General features: G+C 46.7%; 2 protein-coding genes across 3 annotated transcripts; both read left to right on the top strand.

The window, feature by feature from the left end:
• Positions 1-1,097: 1,097 nt before the first annotated feature.
• Positions 1,098-7,767, top strand: ISY1 (ISY1 splicing factor homolog). The gene is made up of 11 exons (XM_063411883.1): positions 1,098-1,146; positions 1,234-1,256; positions 2,040-2,091; positions 2,827-2,892; positions 3,307-3,349; positions 3,516-3,628; positions 3,811-3,928; positions 4,583-4,705; positions 5,536-5,639; positions 6,654-6,740; positions 7,015-7,767. Exons 1-11 carry the CDS (start codon positions 1,144-1,146, stop codon positions 7,120-7,122), a joined length of 840 nt encoding a protein of 279 aa, XP_063267953.1. The 5' UTR covers positions 1,098-1,143; the 3' UTR covers positions 7,123-7,767.
• Positions 7,768-9,005: 1,238 nt separating this feature from the next.
• Positions 9,006-21,283, top strand: LOC134558234 (haloacid dehalogenase-like hydrolase domain-containing 5). Of its 2 annotated transcripts, none has more exons than XM_063411882.1 (8): positions 9,006-9,353; positions 11,227-11,436; positions 12,091-12,203; positions 12,845-12,938; positions 14,116-14,149; positions 15,227-15,401; positions 17,174-17,362; positions 19,150-19,356. In XM_063411882.1, exons 1-8 carry the CDS (start codon positions 9,240-9,242, stop codon positions 19,316-19,318), a joined length of 1,098 nt encoding a protein of 365 aa, XP_063267952.1. In that variant the 5' UTR covers positions 9,006-9,239; the 3' UTR covers positions 19,319-19,356. The 2 variants fall into 2 exon arrangements, with proteins under 2 accessions (XP_063267952.1, XP_063267951.1); XM_063411881.1 differs by lacking the exon at positions 19,150-19,356 and adding an exon at positions 19,363-21,283 and having other exon boundaries at positions 9,025-9,353.
• The last annotated feature ends 1,292 nt before the right edge of the window (positions 21,284-22,575 follow it).

Raw genomic sequence — 22,575 nt, 5'->3', positions numbered from 1 at the left:
CAGGGGGTTCCAAACTCTGAGTAGGTCAGTTCTGTCCAGCAGTGTTTGAGCTTTCACAGTGACTCTAAGAACTTAAAGCTCTGCACTTGCCCTGTCCGTGGTGGTTGTGCTGTGTTGGTTCAGCGGGGGTCACTGCCCAGCTGAGAAAAGCTGACAGTGGATCTTCACATCCACTCGCTGAATAAAGTCTCCCTGGGAGTCTTTGGGACTTAAATGACAACTACAAAGTGGTGTTTAACAATTTATATTTTAATACAAAGAAAACAAAATTTAAAAGCTGGGGAATACAAACCAGGCTCCAGAAGGAGACAATTCAAAAGGAAATGTCTCCTCTTTGGTCGTCTTTTGGTGAGAACATTGGTGCTGCTGTTCAGTCAGTTTTTCCCAAGTGAACAGGAGCTAGACAAGGAAGTGGTGATTTCATACACTGAACATGGGAAAAACCAATTCTTCACAAGTTTCATGTCGATCTTTTTCATTAATACCGAGGCATCTCCTCATTCATTATGGCAGACTCATGAAGTGATTAGAGGAGGACTGTTCATCGGGAATGAGTGACGGGACAAGGGGGAATGGGTACAAACTGAAAGGGCAAATCTAGACCAGGAATTAGACGGGGCTTCTTTGCTTCTGAGTGTGGGCAGGCCCTGGCCCAGGGTGCCCAGAGCAGCTGTGGATCCCTGGCAGTGCCCAAGGCCAGGCGGGGCGCGACTGGGGCAGCGGCAGTGTCCGTGCCGTGCGGGGGTGGCACCGCGAGGTCCCCGGGGGTGGCACCGCGGGGTCCCTGGGGGTGGCATTGGGGGTCCCCGGGGTGTCCCCGCTCCCGGGCCCGCCATGACTGCTGCCAGCCCCGGAGCGCATGCGCCGCGCGGGTCACCGCATCCTGCGCCAGCGGGGCGCGCAGGCGCACTGCGGAGCGGGCCGGGTTCAGTTCCGGGGCGGGGAGCGGCTGCAGGAGCGGGGCGGCTGAGGGGAACGGCGGGACCATGGTGAGTGAGGGGCTGGGGGAACGGTGGGACCATGGTGAGTGAGGGGCTGGGGCTGAGGGGAACGGCGGGACCATGGTGAGTGAGGGGCTGGGGCTGAGGGGAACGGCGGGACCATGGTGAGTGAGGGGCTGGGGCTGAGGGGAACGGCGGGACCATGGTGGGTGCGGGGCTGGGGCTGGGGCTGCTGGAGGCGGGGATCAGACCCGCCGGGGCTGACCGAGGCTGCTCCGTTTGTGTCTTGCAGGCTCGCAACGCGGAGAAGGCCATGTGAGTGCGCTGGGGGCCCTGCTCGAGCCCTGGCTCACTGAGGCTGAGGCTGCGGCCGGACCGGGTCTCACACATCCCTGGCCCTGATCTCACACATCCCTGGCCCTGATCTCACACATCCCTGGCCCTGATCTCACACATCCCTGGCCCTGGTCTTACACATCCCTTGCCCTGATCTCACACATCCCTGGCCCTGATCTCACACATCCCTGGCCCTGATCTCACACATCCCTGGCCCTGATCTCACACATCCCTTGCCCTGGTCTCACACGTCTGTGCTGGCTGTCATCAGCTGGCCCATAGCACTCACTGTTCAGCCTCTTTAAAGCACCGACAGTTTAATGGTGCTTCTGGGTGCTCAGCTGTACGTGTGCTGGCCCAGAGGCAGTGGACACACGCCTACCTGGTGCTGTGGAGCTCCTGTGGTTGTGCTGTGCAGGACAGACCCTGCAGCAGTGGGCTTGTCCCCCTGCAGGCTGGAGGATAAATACACTGAAATGTGTTGTAAAGGATCCTTGTGGGTTTAGGCAGTTCCCATTTGGGGAACAGAGATGCCAGGCCAGATAGGAGGACTCAGTCAGCATTGCTTTACTTGAGAAATGAACCACTCAGGATTTCTAGTGTTGAGAAATCATTAGCTGGAAAAGCTGGAGGTGGTCAGTGAATGTGTTCAGGCCTTTGCTTTTTACAGACTGTAATTAAGTCCATAATACACATCCAGAGCAAAACTTGTTCCTGTTGGAATGTGGATTTGCAAAAGTAAATCTGCTTTCTTCTCTTTAGGACGGCCTTGGCAAGATTTCGGCAAGCCCAGCTTGAGGAAGGAAAGGTCAAGGTGAGATGTAAAAGCCCTGGAGGTTTGGTACCTCCAGTCAGGGAGGAAGGCAGGCCTTGTCCTGTGCTTGACTCCAGTTACAAGGAAAATATTTCACACTCACACAGCCAGGAAAATTCTCTACTACAGTTTCTCCAAATCTTTTTTTTTTTTTTTACTTTTCTGTTTCATATTGCATATTTTGCAGAGGGAAGTGGTTTAATACTTTTTAATAAAAGGTGAAGCCTTTTAATGAAAGGTAAAAATGTGGGGAAAGGGACAAAATAACTGCACACAAAACACTAGAAGCAAGATGAAGCATTAGTTTGTGTAAGCAAGCCAGTGGAATGTGAAGAAGGTTGAGAAAAAGGTACTCTGTATAACTGAAAAAAATTACATTATTTAGTAGTAGCAGTTGAGAAAAGCTTAACCTTAAGGAGGTGGTGTGTGCTGAGCATGGTGAAGCTGTCCTGAAAGGAACAGTTGTTGTATTGGAGAGGATTATGGGGTGTTTTGAAAAAAACAGATGAGAGATTTTGGTTTGGATAAAGCGGATTTAAGTAGGTTTTTATTGTCTGTAATAGTTTAATTTGTCAGGGCTATAAATTGTTATTGTTCTCCACTTACTAAAAACATCCATGGGAGCAGGAGGCCCTGGAGCTTGGTGCATAATTTGGCATTAGTGGGGCAGTAAACCTGTGTGAAACCTGTGTCAGTGCTCAGTGAATTTGATGTGTGTGGTTTTGTGTCTAACAGGAGCGGAGGCCTTTCCTTGCCTCAGAGTGCAATGAGCTGCCCAAAGCTGAGAAGTGGAGGAGACAGGTAATGCCAGCCTGGGGATTTTCTGATTCTGTTGGAGGTAGAACTTCACACTTCTGTTCAGACAGCCTGCTTGCAAGGGGTTTTCCACACTTGTCAGTACCGTGACAGTGAAATCACAGAACATTTTCTAAGATTGTACAATCCTACCATGTCAGGCTGCCCCAGAGCCATGTCCAGCTGAGTCTTGAACATCTTCAGGGATTTAGATTCCAGGTTTTTGAGGCTGCTGTTCCAGTGTTTGATTATCTTCCTAATGATTTCTCTCCCCTTGAATTTAGTTAGAATTTCTCCAGTTTCAATTCGTGGTTTACTGCTGTTTGTCCTATTGGCATGCTCTTCTCAAACAATCTGGCTCTGTCTTCTCTGTTCCCTCCACTGATTGAGAAATGAATTTCTGTTTTCTTATTTCACTAGATCATTGGGGAGATTTCCAAGAAAGTGGCACAGATCCAAAATGGTAAGATTTGTCTAACTGTGTTTTATTTTTTTGAATATCCAGTCATAAGCAGTTACAGTAAAAATCCCATTTCATGTGAACTATGCTGTTTCCATTGCATAAATCCTGAAATTCCTCTGGTGTTTCTGTGAGCTGCCTGATTTATTGGTTTTTTCCTCTCTAACAGCTGGATTGGGTGAATTCAGAATTCGGGACCTGAACGATGAAATAAACAAACTTCTGAGGGAGAAAGGACACTGGGAGTACAGAATAAAGGAGCTGGGAGGTCCTGACTATGCTGTAAGTGTGCAGTGTGTTGTACTACATGGTTGTTCTGCCTACAAATGAAGTGACTGCTGAGAAAAATATATAACATTTAGTTACCCATGGATGGCTCGGCCACTGTTATTTTTATTCAGCCCCTAAAATGTTTGGCTGTGTTAGAAGAAAGTTTTAAACCATGAACTCTGTTTATTTTCCAGCGGATTGGCCCAAAAATGTTAGATCATGAAGGGAAAGAAGTTCCAGGAAACAGAGGCTACAAATACTTTGGGGCTGCAAAGGATTTGCCAGGAGTTAGAGAACTTTTTGAAAAGGAACGTAAGTAAAGAGCAGCTCTTCCCAGACATGAACCTGTGTAGTGGAATATCTGGAGTAAAATGCTGTTAGTTTGTGGGGAGTGCTGCTAACAGCATTTCTGAGTGTTGTAGGTCAGCTCAGTGAAACACTGAGCACAGGTAATTAACTAAATGCTAAAAGCACCTTTGGCTGTTTGCAATTAAGGAAATACAGAAAGGAGTAAACTGGTTTATACTGGGAATTCCAAATGGTAAGGATTGATGTCCTATAGAAACTTTCCAGCATAACAGGCAAACTTTCTTGAGAAGCTGTAAATAGTACTCAGAGTCCAGGACTAGAAAAAATGAATAAAAAGGGAAAGTTGGGTTCAACATCATTTTAGAAGCAGGAATGAGTTTTCATAATGAAAAACTGGATGTAAGGGGATGAAACTTTGTCATGGAAGGAGTGGGAATTGCTTGGGCCTGAAAGTGAGGCACAGACAAATTATGGGAAGGACTCATTGGGTCGTGTACTGGAAGTGGTTTGTGCAGGCCAGAGGTGACACCAGCAGCTCCTTCGTGCTGGGTGTGGGCTGGCACGAGGCAGCTGTGGGTGCTGTGGGGTTGGGCACAGGCTGGGGACACTCAGCAGGGGTTACAGGTGACCTGCTGGGTGACAGGGGTGTCCTTGCAGCTCTGCCACCCCCACGGAAGACTCGGGCTGAGCTGATGAAGGACATCGACGCCGAGTACTACGGCTACAGGGATGAGGATGATGGGATCCTGGAGCCCCTGGAGCAGGAGCACGAGAAGAAAGGTCTGTGAGATTCCAGACTGCACAGAGCACCAGGAGGGGGTGATGATGGACTCTGAAGTGAGGGCACCTTTCTTTTCCCCTCCGTGGGCCTTGTCTTGTGCTTAGCTGTCAGACTTTGTCTGTCACATGGGTATCCAAATAAGAAGTGTTGCTTTCTCAGGGGCAGAATTTTAACGTGTGATCTGTGAGAGCTTGGGGAATGCCTGCTGGCCTCTGTTGCTGTAGGCATTTCCTCCTGCCAAGATGCATTAATCTGGCACCTCTGTAGGATCATGGCACTGCCCATGTCACTGATTAAGCTTCTTAAAACTTGTTTTAGTGCTCTTACTGGCACTCTGCTGTAATAGAGATGCAGCAGCCTGGCAGCAAGGTACAGAATTGGGATCGTGCTACAGAAATAAGAGAAATACCCTCTGAGATGGAAAAAGAGACTTCTGAGGGTGGTCAGTATAAGGAACATGATCATGTTTAATTAACCACATGGTGATCAGCATCCCTGTAGCTGCTGGCAGGCTGCAGAGCTGTAAGAGCCACTTAGCCTGCTCATGTGACCCTGCTGCTCAGGTCAGAAATGAGGCTGGTGCTTATCTGTGACATTTAGAGTCTAAAATGCATCCAAATGAAGGCATTAGCAAGTACCACACCGTGATACAGTATATCAGCATACTCTGATGTATTTTATTCCATACTACATCAAGGTTCTACAAGGGGGGTTACTGATGTAGAGGATTTAGGCAAGAGGTTTAAGACCAGTGGAAAAGCTCTGCCAGTAAGACCAGGCTGCTCTGACTGGCTCTCAGCCACATTTGCCTTTTTCCTGTGCTCCCCAGTTATAGCAGAAGCAGTGGAAAAATGGAAGATGGAGAGAGAAGCACGACTTGCAAGGGGTGAGGAGGAGGAGGAAGAAAACATCTATGCTGTCCACGAGGAAGAGGTAGGGCATGGCTCAGGTGATGGGAATTTTCACGTGCCTTCTGTGCCCCCTTCTTGGACATGGTGTTACCCTGCCAGGACCTGTCTGCTGCTGTCCTGCCCCTCTCCCCACCTGACTCACTGCACAGTTTGTAAGAATCAATAGTAGGGGAGTGCTCTAGGCCCAGGTTTAGGGAGTGCTGGAGGCTGGCAGTGAGGACAGACCTTTCATGGAAGTGACAACTTGCTGTGATTTAAGTGGCACTGTTTTTGTCAGGAATGCGTTGGTAACACTGCTCGGTCTGGCTCCTGAGTACAACCTGCCTCAGTGACAGCACAGGCAGCTTTGGGGACAGGATAATGTCACACTGCCACTGTGAGAAAACTCAGGGGGTGCAGGGCCTTGTTCACACTTGAATCATGGTGCAGCAGGGCTTTGCTGGTGCTGCTGTCTCTGCGTGACCTGACTCTTGTTTCTTCTCCCTGCTCCCAGTGAGATCTGGAGAAGGGTACTGGAAACAAGTTCTCATTTCTCAGTCTGTATCTAGTGGGTTAAGCACAAGAATAAAAGGGAGGAATCCATCAGGAGCTGGTGGCTCCTCCAGTACCTGTTTTATTGGTATTATCCCATGGTTTATGAGCCCAGCTCTTGGGTGTAGGACCAGAGCAGCACAGAGCTGTACAGGGAAGTGGTCCCTGTATTTTTAAAGCACTTGCTGTCTTCTTGCTTAGCTGGCTCCTCTTCTGTTCACAGCTTTGCTGTGGCAGCCAGAGTTATGGAAGGGGAAGAAATACAGCTTTGCATTCATGCCCATGCCACAGCAAAGGCCATAAGAGAAATGGAAGCAGTCATGCTGAAAATGTCAAGGAGCAGGATCTCCACGTAATCTTTGTGTTCCTTGGGTGTTGGGTCCTCTTCACTCATTCCTGTGTTTGTCATGTTGACCATGCTTTGTTCCTTCTGAAAAAGGCATTTTTTATACCTCTATAGATCTCTATAGAAAATAAACCTGATGTGATTTTTTTCACTTTTTAGTCTGATGAGGAAGGTGGCAAGGAGAGAGAAGGTGAAGACGGCCAACAGAAATTTATTGCACATGTTCCAGTGCCAACTCAGCAGGAGGTAAGGCATAACAGCACTCAGCTGCAGAGATGCACGCTGGCTTTGGCAGGACATCTTAATTGGCATCAGGTCATCAGTAAAAGTGCCCTGAATTTGTGATTTCTGTGACTTGACTCTGCAGATGTTTAATCCTCTTGGAATGCCATAATCCTTTTCACCTGAGAATTTCCAAAACCTTTCTAAATATTCCATAAACTGGGAAGTGTTGTGGTACAGCTGAGCATCAGTTTTCAGCATCTCAGCTGAGCTGAATCCACCCTGTTTTTATCTGCAGATCGAGGAAGCTCTTGTACGAAGAAAGAAGATGGAGCTGCTCCAGAAGTACGCCAGTGAAACGCTGCTGGCACAGAGCGAGGAGGCAAAGACACTTCTAGGATTGTAACACTGCACCAGTGTCCTGGTTTGTGTGTAATCCCTCTGAAAGCAGCAGGTTCCTACAGTCTGGTAGCAATGGGTTTGAGCTCTGAAAGTTCCTCTGGGTGTGGAGCAAACTGCTGGAATGACAGTGTGGTGTGCAGGAGAACCATCATTCTGGTTTCTCCTCTAGGATGACTTGTACTCCAGGGCTGGAAAAGGTCAAATCTTGGCGAGCTTGTCTGTGCATCTAAGAGAGTTTCAGTTTGGGGAAGGATGTGTGCAGTGGGGCCTCTCACAGACAGAACCACAGCCAGTGAGCTCCTAAATCCTGGAAGAAAACCCGTGGTGCTCCTGCCATCCTGTCCGCTGTGTCCTGACTGTACGTGTGCACATCTTCTCATGCTGGGCTTTGGTGAGCTGGGAACAAACTTACACTGTTACACCTGCTTAGTTTACCAGAATAGCCTGGAACCTGTCTAGAGATGCCTTCAAGGCAGAGCTTGGAGATTTGATTCTTTCTAAAACACATGCAGTGTCTGAAACCTGTTACCCTTTTTATGGTTTGTAACTGCCTGGATGAATTGCTTAAATGCTGGATATTCCAGCAGCTACTGTAAAAAACTTTGCAATACCTTGTTCAAATATTTTTATTAAAACTTATTTACAACCAGATGTCTGTTTTATTCTAGCTCAAAGGGTTGTGATGATTCGCTCCTGGCTGTGTCTGCGGGAACACATTGCAGAGTGATCCTGTGCCTCAGTGGCCTATAGGAAACGCCTGTGTCCTGCCAGGCCGTGGAAGTGCTGGTGGCGTCAGGGCGGGGACGCTGCAGTGGCTGCAGTTGGAAGCTGATCCTGTTTGTGCTGGAGAGTGGAGCAGCGGGCAGGCTCTGGGCTCTGCCCAGCCCTGAGTGTGCAGCTGTGCTGTGTGTGTGGTGCCAGGCTTATGGCTCATAGCGCCTCCAGAACGCCTCAGCCCTGAGCACATCCAGGGTACAAAACAAGGGCTTTGTGTACCCTCACATGTCTGCTTCAGCGTTCTGCCCTGTGTGTGATCCCGGCTTCAGCACCAGGGGGATAAACTCCCTGATTGTTGTGTCTGCTGCATCGATGTGGGCCCACTTCTGTCTCTTAGAAGTGCATTTGTGTTTGATTTCATGCCAGCCTCGTCAGTGGTGCGGATCGAAGTCCTGGTGAGCGCAGTGCAGTCACTGGAGGATCGGTTTCTCCTCAGGCAGAGGGCTGGTGAGGAATATTTCTTGGCAGCACTAGGAAATAAGTGGATTTACCTAATCTGCATTAGCAGATGAGCAAGATAAACAGAGACAGCTTTGCAGAGTATCCATTAACTAATGACATTTTGTGCTGCTTGTCTCACTTTCAAGTCAAGCTGCAGGGGTGTAGAGCTGAGGGACTGTGGTGTTTGTGCATGACAGGCTTTTTCCCAAAAAACGAATCACAGAATGGGGTCAGGCTGGAAGGGATCACCGTGGGGCATCTGGTCCAACCTCCCTGCTCCAGCAGGGCCATGCCAGAGCACAGGGCACAGGATTTGTCCCGACAGTTCTGGGTTAGCTCCAGTGAGACAACCCCACAGCCTCTCTGGACAATCTGCTGCAGAGCTCTGTCACTGCACAGGGAAGAAGTTCTCCCCGGGCATCAGCTCCTGCCCGTTCCTCATCTCCAAATGGTCGGCACCACCAAGCAGAGCCTGCTCCATCTTCCTGGCTCCCCTCAGGCTGGGCGTGCCCAGCTCCATCAGCCTTTCCCCGTGAGACCGACGCTGCGGTCCCCTCACCCCTTGGCCAGGCAGAACCAGACAGAGCGTTTCTCCTGCTTTGTTACTAAATTAAAGATCGGTTATCTCCTCCCTCGGAATGTTCTACTGACTGCTCCTCTCCTCGCACTGCTGCCAGCCCGGGTGCGCCGGCGGGGCAGAGCCTCGGGGGGAGGCGGCGGCGGCGCGGAGCCCTGGCGGGGCGCGGTGGAGCTGGGCGGGAGCGGAGGAGCTCTCCGGGCGCGGAAGATTTCTCCGGGCGCTCCTCCGCCGGCCGGGGCTGACGTTGGCCCGTGACGCGAGTGACGCTGCCCGGGAGCCGCGGCCGGGCCGGGAGCCGCGGCCGGCCCCGCTCTGCCCCCGCCATGCGCCGGGCGCTGCCGCCGCTCCGCGCCCTGCCCGGGGCCGCCCGCCCGCCGCGGCTGCCGGCGCCCCGCGGGATGTGCGGCCGCCCGGCCGAGCGGAGCGGGCACAGCGCGGTGAGCGGGGCCGGGGCCCGGGGCGGGCGGGCCGGGGCGCAGCGAAAGCGAAACGGGCGCGGGGCGCGGCGGAGCGCGGCCGGGCCGCCCGCCCTGCCCGGCGCCGGGGATGCCCGGCGGCATCCGCGCTTCCCCGGGGCGCCGGGACGGGTTTCCCGGGCACTGCCGGCCGGAACTGCTGTCCTGGGGCTGCGTGTGCTCCTGGAGTCACGGAGCGAACGGGGGAAACTCGTTCCGACCGCTGCCGGCTCCGTCCGTGCACAGCGCTCCTGTCACCAACAGTTCCTTTAGAGTCACAAGGGAAACAGAGCTGTTAACTTCATTATCTCTATCATTATATCTATCATATATATATGCTCAGTTCTTTCCTTAGTGCTTTTTTCCCCCTGTAGTACTTTCCTTTTCTTTCTGCTGGTGTTACTCACTGTACATTTCCCATTTGTAATCTGTTATCTGTACATCTGTTATTTATGTGTCGCAAAATTAACGTAAAGAATCGCATCTGCTACAAAAGTATTCCAGTCCCACTGTGGTTTCAGCAATTGCCTGTATTCAGGTAGAGGAAGACTGCTCTGCGTTTCTTAGCAAGCATCTTTAGCAGCATCTCTGCAGCAGCTGGATTATTTGTGACACAGCTTTCCTGAAATGGGGTGCAGGCTATGTGGATTCAGCGGATTTGTTCTTTAAATTAAAAGGGTGATGGTTCTACAGAGGAGAGAGGAGAGGGCTTCAGGGGGAGTTCTTGCATGTAAAGACAAAATCCCAGCCTAATTTAAAGGAGTGGTAATACACTATATTTACAGTGCTGGCGTTGTTAACTCGCAGTGTAGGGGAGCGGGGTTTTGTTTGAGCTGCATCCCCATTCCCAGCGGTGCCTGTCCCCATGCTGTGCCCGGCTGCAGGACAAATGTGACAAATGAATAATTGATGTGGAACCAAGTGCTGCTGGAGTGGGCAGAGTGCCCTTCTCCTGCGTGGGGGACACGGTGGCTGTGGCTGTGTGCCCTGAGACAGCCCCGGCAGCAAAGGCTGTCCCACCTCCCGTGGCTGCAGCCCTGTCTGTGCCTGTCCCCCATCAGCCTCGGCCCTCAACCCCTCCCTTTTCACCCTGATCATTAACGCCAAGGCTCCTGGTTTCTGTTTTAGGCAGAGAAATGAGCTTTAGATGATGGATTTTGTTCCGTGCTTTTCCAGCCTGGTCCAGTCCCAGTTCCATTGCTCAACATCCTTTCCCTGTCTCTGCTCCTTGGCCTTATCACCCATCTCATCTTTCCTCACTTTCCCTGTCGGGGCTCACCAAGTCCAGCCCTTCACTGCCAAAGGCAGGCAAGGAGATGTGTGATGTGTTTTAGTAACTCGAGCACACCTTTGTGTAAGAGGTGTGTAGGAGCACAGCAGTACTTGGCTGTAATCAAACCCTTGTGGAACAGAACAGTTTTACCACATAAACACCTTGTAAGGGAGGAGCCAAGTACAAGACTTGTGTCCAAGACCTGCCTAGTGCTGAAAAATTTACTTTTGTATATTTTGTTAGAGTTCTGTGGGGGTCAAGCCATTAAAGTGTAACTCATTGGCACAGCAGCATGTATTTTGTACCTCTTGGCACCAGTTGAAGTTAATTTTTCCCTATCTTCTGAAACAGTCTGGAACTCTGTAAGGGAAAATAGCTCTCCTGAGTCTCTGCATAAGGCAGTGGTGGTGCTCCTTGTGTCACCATGTATTCAGCATGAAGATGTGTCTGTAAGGCTCATTGAGGTGTGCAGAGTTACGGATCCCCTGCTCTCACTGGGGTGTTCTGGGGGGCTGTAGCTGCTGTAATCTCCATTCAATATGTGTAAGGACATAACCAATGCACCCTTTGCTTTCCCCCCAGCTCAGCGTGCTGCCCTCCTTCGGATTCCTCTTTGACATTGACGGGGTGCTGGTGCGAGGGAGGACGCCCATCCCTGCTGCCAGGACAGCCTTCCAGAAGCTGGTCAATCCTCAGGGACAGTTCCTGGTGCCCGTGGTCTTTGTCACCAACGCAGGGAACTGCCTGCGCCAGGACAAAGCTGAGCAGCTGTCCCACCTGCTGGGGGTTCCAGTGAGTCACCTAAATCCCATTTATTTCATCATCGTGTTGAATGGGTCAGATGTGTTGTCTTCCATTAAATGCTGCTCAGTTAATCAGGTCTGCTTTTCCCTTAAAGCCCCCTGACTTGCTTTGCTGGAAGTAAAAAAATGCTGTCCAAAGTGAATGGAATTGCCACTGGTAAAGGCAGTGATTTGGCCAATAGTAAAACTGAAGGTATTTCTTTGGAGAGTGATTCACAGGAGCATCTTTCCAGGATAATAATCCTACTGGTTAATTCCTGTCCTGTTGAAGGGCTGGGGATATGTGAACTAAAATCAGGTGAACTTCTGCTCAGCAGTTAAATCAGAGCTGCAAAGGGCCCATGACTGGAACCAGGGCAGTTCTGATTCTCCTTTTCTATTTATTTCCAAATTAATGTGGTGATTTTATAAAACTAAGAGAGAAAAGTTCTGTGTTGAATAGAGCTGGGAGCTCAAAGAGGTATGTATGATAATTTGTCAGTAAGGTACTTTTTTCTGGCATATTATCAATACACCATTTATAAAGGAGAAAATGCTGATTGCTTTGTAATTCCTGGAATCTGTCACATCTGCTATTTGAATCTATGTATAAACAACTTCTCTGAAAAACAACAGACTCCTTTTGTTTTTAAATCCCAAACAGATTTCACAAGATCAGGTGATGATGTCACACAGTCCTCTGCGGATGTTCAAACGTTATCATGAAAAATGTGTTCTGGTATCTGGACAAGGACCACTTCTTGATATTGCTCAAGAGTATCTTTTAAAAAAAGAGTTAAAAAACTTTCTGTCAAAGGGTTTTCCTTAATCAGGTTCAGGAGTTCCTATGGATGAAGTGAAAATCAAATATTGCAACCCCACAAATGCAGGAATAAATAGTAATGATAGCTCCTAGTATGGTGCCAAATTTATGTTTTGAATGTAGTTTTATACTAAGTGCCCAAAGAACTTGAATTATATTGATATCATGGTGGTATCAAAGCTTCAAACTGTAACTTAATAACCTTAACTTTGGCTTAAGCTTTGCTCAGCCTTATTTTAAGTCCCTTCTGCACTTCTTCCTTTAGTGGGATTTTCATTAAAGCTGGTTGTAAAAATTTATATGCAACTTCTAAGCATAAGCTCTGTTTGAAGCACAAAACTGAGAAAAAGGTAGTGAAGGAACATTGCAGTTAATGGTCAAATTTATTAGGCTTGGCTGAGAGAGAAGTAGATGAGAAGACTGAAAACAAAGTAGGAGAACTTTGCTGTCATTCACCAGCAGTGGGACAATCACCTTTTTGTCTCACAGAAGGCAAAGGCTGTCTTTGATTGCTTTCATTGCTGATTTGTCCATTGAACACCTTTAAGTGGCCCTGTCCTGTGGGCAGCTGGGTGTCCTTAGCTGCTTGTGCCAGCCTTGGCTTCTGCCAGCCCATCACCATCGACACCCTGAGGGAGAAGCGGCCCCTGCTCGATGCAGTTGACCATGACAGGAGACCCAAGGTCCTGGTGAGTGCAGATTTTTTGTTTCGAGCCTCTCTGTTTGCTCATTGCATGACATGCTATAACAGGGGTCAATATTTAACTACCAAGCTAATGCTGCTGTTCTTATATTGTATTTTGACTTTGCTTTTCTGCTTCCTTATTTGTTTTATTACAGCGTTCTCAAGAACTCTTTTCTCTCAGCAGCAATTCTTTAACCCAGCCTTTGATTTTGGAAGCTACTGTTGCAGGAAAACTCACAATCTAATACAGATCCCTAATGCAAAATCTGTCTGGAAAGCTGCTTAGCTTCCTCAGAAAGTGTGGAAGATAACATCAGCTTTTCCCCGAGTATGTGATTGTGTTGGTATTGTTTCTAAGCCATAAGGTTGCTTTGATTCTAAACAAATGCCTTGAAGATGAATAATTTTCCCTCAAAGGGCTCCCTTTGCAGTGCATATCTTTATTTAAATGTTAACAGTAGGTGCAGTGGTTCCAGGTGGATTGTGCAGAATTTAAAGCAGCAGGGAACAGCTGGGTGTGCTGGACACGTCCAGGGCCAGCCTGCAAAGTGGATTTTCCCCTCCTGTGATAAAAACATTCCCTGTGCTCACAGAATCCATCCCTCAGCCCTGCCACCTTTCTCACCCAAGTGCATGGGGAAGGTCAAGAACCTGTTCAAGTGTTTGTCACCACAGAGAGTAAATAATGAAGTGCAAACTCTTAATTGTTTAGCAAGTATATGACATGTTATACAGTGCATTCTTCATTAGAAGTGTTAAACAAACACATCTCTAAAGCTATTTTTCAAATGTCTTGGTACTACTGGAGGCCTCTTACTCCTGTGGAAAAAGAAACATCTATACTTTTAAAACACAAGTAACTTAAACAACTAATTAAACAAGTAATTTCAACAACTAAAATTACAACACAAGTCATTTTAACAACTGGAGTTAAACAACCCCAGAGGCAGCTCAGGAGAGGCAGGAGGCTGGAGCAGGAGCAGCCACTGCTGTCCCCGTGCCAGGGATGTCACTTCAGAGGGGAAACACAAGTCTGAGTGAGCTGACATCAGGTATTTACCACGAGAGTGCATTTCCTGTCAGAGTGCCTGGAGGCAGCTGTGGGAGCTGTGCTGGGGTTTGTTCTGTTAAAAATAGATGCTTCACCTTGTACAAAACTTCCACTTTTTTTCTTATTGCAGTCCCCCTCGGCTGTGGAGCTTCCCAAGATTGAGGGTCAGTGATCTTTCTTTAACTTGCATATATCCATTAATAAATGAAATAGCTTTATTTTATTTTATTTTATTTTATTTTATTTTATTTTATTTTATTTTATTTTATTTTATTTTATTTTATTTTATTTTATTTTATTTTATTTTATTTTATTTTCAGAAATGATTTTTACCTTGTTGGGCACTTTAGAAATTTGTCTGAGACATTCCTAAAATTTCCTTGTTAATGACATCTGTCATTGATTTGAAAGCATCATGTGTTGTAAAGCTGTTTTTTGATGAGTGCACTTTTCAGCCACTGGGTTTTGAAGTTTGAAGGGTGAGGTGTCCTTTCCTTTCCATCTGCCTTTAACAGGCTCTTGTTGCCCTCCTTTCATAAACGAGGAATGAACTGATGTTCATTATTCAGAAATAATTGGTCTTGTTCTTACAAGTAGTCAGGATGGAGCTGTAGTGTGAGAAGGGTCTTGTGTTCACTCTCATCTCACCTGAACTAGAGGAAAGTAGAAATTGGACCTTAGGATTTAAAAAAATCCATGTCAGATTATGGCTGGAGACCAAAGCAATTTTTAAAAACAACACCCAGATTTTGTTCTGAGATGAACACATCAACATCTCTGGTGGTGTTTTTAAATACTGTGTGTAAAGAGAGAACTCATAAGTTATGGATGACTTAGAAATACAATTTAGAAGATAATATTCTAATTTCTGGAGAAACTTCACCTGCAAAATAAAATTCCTAAACCTGCAGATTTTACAGTGTTACTTCTGAGATTTTTCTGTGAATGGATGGGCAAATATATTAATATGATAATAATATGATAGTAATATGACATTAATACAACATTAATATGATATTAACATGTCATTAATATGATATATATCAATATGATATATATTAATATGACAACCCTAATATGATACATTAAACCCCTAAATTAATGTGACTGTTTATATTAAATAAATATATCAAAATAAATGTTCCTGGTTATATTAGAATACTTGCTCAGTCTCTTTAGGCCAAGCTTTAGCCCCAGAGCTCTGTTCTCAGTCCATGACTGTGCTGTCATTGCTGTCCCAGCTGTGGTGCTGTTCGGGGAGCCGGTGAGATGGGAAACCAGCCTGCAGCTGATCATTGATGTTCTGCTGACCAGGGGCTATCCTGGGAATCCCTACGAGCAGGAGAGCTACCCTCACATCCCTGTGCTCGCCTGTAACATGGACCTCATGTGGGTGGCTGAGGCACAGTCCCCAAGGTAAGGGCTTTATTCGTGTAATTCAGATTTATTGGGGGCTTCCTCAGTTTTCCAGTAGGATTCAGAGTCAACACAAAAATTCTTGATGGGGCTTCACAGCAGGGCCTGGCTTTGAATGCAACACCTCTAATGCACTTGCAGCTAATGCTGCCTCATTGCTGGCTGCATTATTGCATCCAGGAAATCAGTTCTCAGGAGAAAAGCTGCTTTTAAGCTCTGAACCCTTTTGTTTCCTCACTCCCAGAACAGTGGAAAAAGAGAAGGTTTTTTCCCCCGAGGGCCTCAGAGCCTTGGTTCAAAGGCAAAATATGAAAAAAATTATCAAGGCCATTGTTTCATTTCATTAGGTCCCTCTTTGGTATTTCTCTTTTCCTGGTAGGGCAAGGAGCTGACCCTGCTGGTTGAAAGCAGTGAGTGGTTCTGAGCTTTAAGGAACACAAGGGAAAAACAAGTAGAACACGCAGAACGAGGTGGCAGGACCTCTGAGAGTGGTTTTGTTTGAGTTTGCTTTCAGTAGAAGGTACTTCTTTAATAGGTTTGTTTCCCCTCCCTTCCCCTCAGCCTGTAATTTGAAATAGAATCTTGTTCCTGTGACTGGATTGCCGCCTGAGTCCTGGGTCAAAGATCTGCTCAGATATCTGTCTTTGGAAGCAAAGGCCATCTCTAAGTAGCACATTGGAAAAGATTTATGTGTGATGGCTTCAGGCTACAGTCAGGCAGCCTGGGATACCTCCAGTGAGCAATTTTAAATGAGATAAATCTGTTGTGCCATCCCAGTAACTTCGGTTTACTGTGGTGTCTGTTGTTCAGCTAATTAGCACTTAATTTGCAGTGAACCAGCTGCAGAAGTGTTGCATGCTGAGGGGAATTTGATAGTTGCAGGACACGATTTAGTCCTAAAAAATCATGAAATAAAAAGCCTCGTTTGATGTTTTTAACCTGTGCTTAATATAATTTGATTTGGTTCTGTATCTGTGTAGGTTTGTGGGCACAGAACATTGATGGTCTGGGTTTGTATCTGTGCAGATTTGAGGATGGAACATTCATGGTCTGGGTTTATATCTGTGCAGGTTTGAGGATAGAATATTCATGGTTTGGGTTTATATCTGTGTAGGTTTGGGCACAGAACATCCATGGTTTGGATTTGTATCAGTGCAGGTTTGAGGATGGAACATTCATGGTTTGGGTTTGTATCAGTGCAGGTTTGAGGATGGAACATTCATGGTTTGGGTGTATATCTGTGCATGTTTGGACACAGAACATTGATGGTTTGGGTTTATATCTGTGCAGGTTTGAGGATGGAACATTGATGGTTTGGGTTTATATCTGTGCAGGTTTGAGGATGGAACATTGATGGTTTGGGTTTATAACTGTGCAGGTTTGAGGATGGAACATTCATGGTCTGGGTTTATATCTGTGCAGGTTTGAGGATGGAACATTGATGGTTTGGGTGTATATCTGTGTATGTTTGGGCACAGAACATTGATGGTTTGGGTTTATATCTGTGCAGGTTTGAGGATGGAACATTCATGGTTTGGGTTTATATCTCTGTAGGTTTGGGCACAGAACATTGATGGTTTGGGTTTATATCTGTGCATGTTTGAGGATGGAACATTGATGGTTTGGGTTTATATCTGTGCAGGTTTGGACAGAACATTGATGGTTTGGGTTTATATCTGTGCAGGTTTGAGGATGGAACATTCATGGTCTGGGTTTATATCTCTGTAGGTTTGGGCACAGAACATTGATGGTTTGGGTTTATATCTGTGCAGGTTTGGGCACGGAACGTTCATGGTTTGTTTGGAGAACATTTACAAGAAGATCACAGGCAAAGAGCTGAAGTACGAAGCGCTGATGGGCAAACCCAGCAGGTTGACATACCAGTATGCAGAGCACCTGATCCGGGCCCAGGCCCTGCAGAGGAGCTGGGAGCAGCCCATCCACACCCTCTATGCTGTGGGGTAAGATGTGCTGAGCCCCAAATACACCACGAAATCCCAAACCCTCTGTGCTGTGGGGTAAAGTGTGCTGGGTCTCTATACCACAAAATCCCAGACCCTCTGTGCTGTGGGGCAAGGTTTGCAGAGCCCCAAATATATCAGGAAATCCCACACTCTCTGTGCTGTGGGGTAAGGTGTGCTGATCCCCACAAATACACCAGGAAATCCCAGACCCTCTGTGCTGTGGGGTAAGGTGTTCAAATACAGCAGGAAATCCCAAACCCTCTGTGCTGTGGGGTCAGGTGTGCTGATCCCCACAAATAGACCAGGAAATCCCAGACCCTCTGTGCTGTGGGGTAAAGTGTGGCTGAGCCTGACAAATACACCAGGAAATTACTCACAGTGTAAATGCCAGCCAAGAAAAACACACAACCCTTACCAGCTCGTTTCTCCTGCCATTAAGACCATCAGACACAGACCATTTCTTGGTGCTGTGGCATATTTTTTATGAGGTTTCTAATCTTAAAAATTAAATTAACGATGCTTTGCTCTTTTTATGTGTAATTTCTACAGAAGCACAGAAGGTGTTTTATATGCAACTAAGATTTCTCCTGATGTTTTTATTTTTTTTTTCTGTAATAGGCTGTGTCAATCTGACAAAAAGGGTTTGCCTGGGTGTTATTCTATTAGGTTTAATGGTGTAACACCAACTGCCTTTGAGCAAAGGCCAGCTAGAGACTGTAGAGCTGGACTTTAGCTCTGAGGTCATTTAGATTGCTCATACGCTATTGCGTGTGCTGCCACATCTTAGAACCCTTCTCAGAGGAGAAGATAAAGCTGCATTGTATTAAAGGCTGTTCCAGAATCTCCAGGATGTTTGGAAATATAATGAGCTCATTCATGGGCTACTCATACCTTGATTTTCTCTCCCCTCCACCCAACCTGCAACATGCAGAGTGATTCATTGTGATCCTCTCATGCTTCATGGAAATGGCGCAATGAAATCGCTGCAGGGCTGGGTTTCCCCCTGTCTGCCCGATTCCAAATCCAGTTCTGTAGAGCAGACAATAATCTGTCGGGTGGGAAATGAGAACTGTGAAAAAGGCATATTGTATGTGTGGCTCTACGCAGATATTTACTATATGTAATCTGATAGAAAAGTTATACTATATTAACATTAGAATAATGTAAGTGAATGTAGTTTTGTAATTAACAATGTCATAGTACTATAGAAGCTGTGTATGTGTGTTATATATTTTTTTTTTTGCTCAAGAAGAGAAATTCCTCAGCACAGAGATAACATTCACAGAGGCCCCTAAACCTTACAGAGGCCCCTAAACCTTCTAGTGAAGAAGAATTTATGGCCTCTTATCCACAGAACCTAACTTTCTCAAGGACGTATGCTCTCATGCGTTCTTTAATTAACAGAAAACTTTTGTGACAAGAAACAGCTGAAAATTACTTGTTTTACGTAAGATATGAATAGTCATAAACTGAAGGCTTAAAAAAGAAGACTTCTCTTTGTTCGGGGCCCTTCTCCCTCTAGCCTTTGTCTGGAAAGGGGGGGGTCTTGGGTGGCCCGGGCTACCTTCTTTGCTCTTGTTGTCTCATTATTTGTCCTGTCTCTGAAATTTTTTTTAAAACTTTTATTATTGTATTAATATTTTTGTAACCAATTTTTATTCTTTATTAAATATTCATAAATTTCAAAAAAAGCGAGTTATTGGCGTTTATCACAAGAACAGTGCAAAGATGAACCCGTGAGAATGCCTTTTGGCACTGCTGACTGCATTTCTGCCCCATTCCAGGGACAACCTGATGACGGACGTGTACGGCGCCAACCTGTACGACCGCTACCTGCGGGAGAGCTGCGGGCTGGGTTTCCCCCTGTCTGCCTGCTACCATTTACAGTTGTGTAGAGCAGACAATAAAATCTGTCGGGTGGGAAATGAGAACAGTGCAAAGATGAACCTGTGAGAATGTCTTTTGGCACTGCTGACTGCATTTCTGCCCCATTCCAGGGACAACCTGATGACGGACGTGTACGGCGCCAACCTGTACGACCGCTACCTGCGGGAGAGCTGCGGGCTGGGCCTGCAGGCCCGGCTCCCCGCCAGGGGCAGGGGCCCTGCCACGCTGCCCCAGGACCTGGAGGTGGCTCTGGGCTGGCAGAAGGAGCTGGCAGCAGCGGCTGCAGCCCGCTGCAGGTCTGTGCTGGTGTGCACGGGCGTGTACAGCCCCGACGGCGCCGCGCCCGCCGCCCGCAGCGCCTTCCACGGCCACAGGGACTTCAGCTGCGACCCCGCCCTGCTGCGGCCACACCACGTCGTGCCAGATGTGGATGCTGCTGTGGACCTGGTGTTCCAGCTGGAGAACTTTGCACCTCGCTGAGGGGACAGGATTGCCCTAAGGAGCGCTCAGTGCCGTGCTTTTCTTCCCCAGGACACACTGTGCTTTACCTGAGTGCCACAAGCTGCTGCCTTCGCAAGTTTTTAACCTCTAAATTAATACAGCCTTCTCTTAGGTATGCCTATTACTAGTACAGGTAGGTACATGTGCGTGTTTAAGTGTATTAAATATCAATAATGCTTTTTATAGTGCTTCTAAATATGTAATTTATGCCTTGAGTTGCCCTTTATTGTCTTCCTCATTGTTTTTTTTAGGTACTTTAGTAGCAATATTTCATAGTATTCATATACTGGTACTCAAATCCCTCCACGGCAGTGCCTCCCTTTGTTTGCTGAAGATTCAGCTTTTAGGTGTTGGGGATTTTGAAGGTGTCAGACGGTGGTGCTGGGGGCACTCTGGTGCAGAGCACAGCCTGTGTTGGTGCCTGGCCCTCTGCAGGCACTGAGTGCTCCCTTTGCTCAGTGGAGCTCAATCTGGGCCACTTTGGGTTTGCTCTCACCTATCCTGCTCTGCCTTTGCTCCTGTTCCCCTGTCCCTGGGGTTTTACTGCTCCTCTCTGCTGTGTGAAGCCTGAACTGTGCTGGAACTCCACAGCCTGGAAGGGAAGGAGCACACCTGGCTCCCTCTGTGGCCTTTTTGCTCTCTGCCTTTCTAGCTGCACTTTTTTGTTGTTTTTTTGAGAAATTTCTAATCCTAGAAAGCTTTAGCAGTTTTGTTTCAGATGTTTCTGTGAGTTGGGACTTGACCACTGGATCAGGGACTACTGCTTGGCCAAAAAGTGCCTCCTAATTTACTTGAAGCCTCCTACCACTGTGGTAATTAACTGGCCTTTAGTGTAATATATTTCATCTCATGTCAATGTCATATGTTGTATGGTTCTTGGATTTTATAGCTGTTCGTTTAAAAAGAAAAAGTAATTTATTTTTTTTGTTATTTTTGTAAAATACTACCAAAGTTTTCATCCCAAAGATGTCTCTGAAAATATTTCTGTGTTATTTGTTATAACACAATGTGTATTGTACTTGTGACATAAGCTTAGAAAACATAACCCAATTAATTGTTTTAAAACCAAAGTCAACTTACACACAAAGATCAATTCACATTAGGGATTAATTCAGGTTTTTAGGGCTGGGTTTTTCTAGGGCTTTGTTTGGTGGTTTGTTTTTTTAAAATAAGAAATTGTGCAAACAAAATCCTGGGTGTTCACTTCTCCCAGGTTCTTGCAGAATTATTTCCTGGCCAAATCCTTCACTGCTCATTATCCCAACAGAACTCTGAGAGCTCACAGCTGCTGTGAAGTCAGATTTTGTTGTTGTGTTTCCTCTGTTTGCAAAGCACTGTAATCCCCTCTCCACTGTCAGAATTGTTAATTCATTTCTTGTCATGTTTCCTAAGTAGCTTTCAGTGTCTTGCTGGATCCCGTCTCAGGACACTGCTCTAAACAGTTTATTTCCTGCTTCTTCACTGGAAAAGTATTTACAGCAGCACATTCTTGCCTTTTTGTGGGTCTAATAAACAGATATCTACCTGTTCCTTTAGCACTTCCTGTAATATACCAAGTGTTTGCAAAGAACGCCAAATCTAAGTAAAGACTGTAATTTTGTAAGGTCAGGATGATTTGAAGTCGCCTTGTTTCAGAACTAAAGCATGCTGCAGAACTCTCTAACTTCACCAGAACTGGTGAAGCCAGGAATAAAAATGTTGGCAGTTGCTGAAGAACAGAAAATGCTCCATTTGTTTCTCCTTTTTTTTGTTTTCTCTACAATGTGGACGAACACTTCAGAAGGTTCACAAAGGAACTGTCTATAGACATCCCTCAGGGAAACATTAACCTAAAATGTGTTTACAGAAAAGGAAGACAGTCCCTTTTTCTCTGTCACACCACCAGAACAATCTCCAGCCCTGGCCCCCAGTGCAGCCCCCAGGGTGTTCCAGGTTCTCCAGGGACTCAGCTCCAGCTTGGTGGGTGGCACTTTGGGCTTGGCACACCCTCAGACAGCCAAACTGCTGGAAAAAACAGCAGATGGAGGAAATAAAGGAAATTGGTGACCTGGATAACACTGCCCACAGAAGGCAGTGGCCAAAAGAGGTGGAATCTCTTTCCATCAGTGTGAGGGGAGAAGCTGGGACTGCAGGAGTTTCTCTGGAACCCAGTGTGTGTTTGTGTGCTCTGTCACTTCAACAGGAGTGGGTGCTAAAGGACAGCCCAGCTTATCTCACACAGGCTGGATTCAAATCTTTAGACAAGGATGAGTTCTTGGGTGATGGAATATATCCTGCTTTCACCACTGACATCATCAGGCTGCACCAAAGTTTCAGGAAAGTGTTTCTGTGGTCACTTCTGTGAGTAAAGCAGAGGAGTGCATATTCCAAATAGCACAGGTGGGTTTATTTGTGTAAAGATTGGTTTAACCTGCTTCAGTCACACCACCTGGGGCTCAGCTATTCTGCATTAAAAGTTCTCCTCCTTTCATTTGTGTGCCAAGCTCAGGATCCAGTCCTGCAATCTGGGCTTGTGCTAAACCTGCCTCACAGTTTAACACCCAGCAGCTGATTGATTTATTTATTGGTTTATTTATTGACCTTTTCCTGAAGGGCAAGCAGTACCTGTTGGACAGGTAAGAATCTCACAATCAGATTTTCAACAGCATTTGGGATTGGTGTCTTGTGTTATGGAATTGTATCTGGGAAAATGCTTTCTGCTAGTTTAACAGCTAACCTCCTGCTCACAGATGTGGAGAATAAATATTCACTGAACTATAAAAAATACAGGTATTTTTTAATGCAGGTACAAGCTCATAATGAAAGCTCAGTTCACCACAGCA

This window comes from Prinia subflava, chromosome 14 (genome assembly GCF_021018805.1).
Source record: "Prinia subflava isolate CZ2003 ecotype Zambia chromosome 14, Cam_Psub_1.2, whole genome shotgun sequence".
Taxonomy (NCBI): Eukaryota; Metazoa; Chordata; class Aves; order Passeriformes; family Cisticolidae; genus Prinia; species Prinia subflava.
Note: the sequence above shows the minus strand (reverse complement) of the source record. Positions and strands in the feature narration are given on the sequence as shown.

What these genes read in the sequence shown, in the direction of transcription:
- LOC134558234 (XM_063411881.1), top strand. Translation starts at nt 9,240, where the DNA reads ATGCGCCGGGCGCTGCCGCCGCTCCGCGCCCTGCCCGGGGCCGCCCGC. An exon ending in CCCACCTGCTGGGGGTTCCA is followed by an intron (nt 11,437 to 12,090) that starts GTGAGTCACCTA and finishes AATCCCAAACAG; the next exon opens with ATTTCACAAGATCAGGTGAT. An exon ending in CACACCCTCTATGCTGTGGG is followed by an intron (nt 17,363 to 19,362) that starts GTAAGATGTGCT and finishes GCCCCATTCCAG; the next exon opens with GGACAACCTGATGACGGACG.
- ISY1 (XM_063411883.1), top strand. An exon ending in CGCAACGCGGAGAAGGCCAT is followed by an intron (nt 1,257 to 2,039) that starts GTGAGTGCGCTG and finishes TCTTCTCTTTAG; the next exon opens with GACGGCCTTGGCAAGATTTC. An exon ending in TGGGAGGTCCTGACTATGCT is followed by an intron (nt 3,629 to 3,810) that starts GTAAGTGTGCAG and finishes TTTATTTTCCAG; the next exon opens with CGGATTGGCCCAAAAATGTT.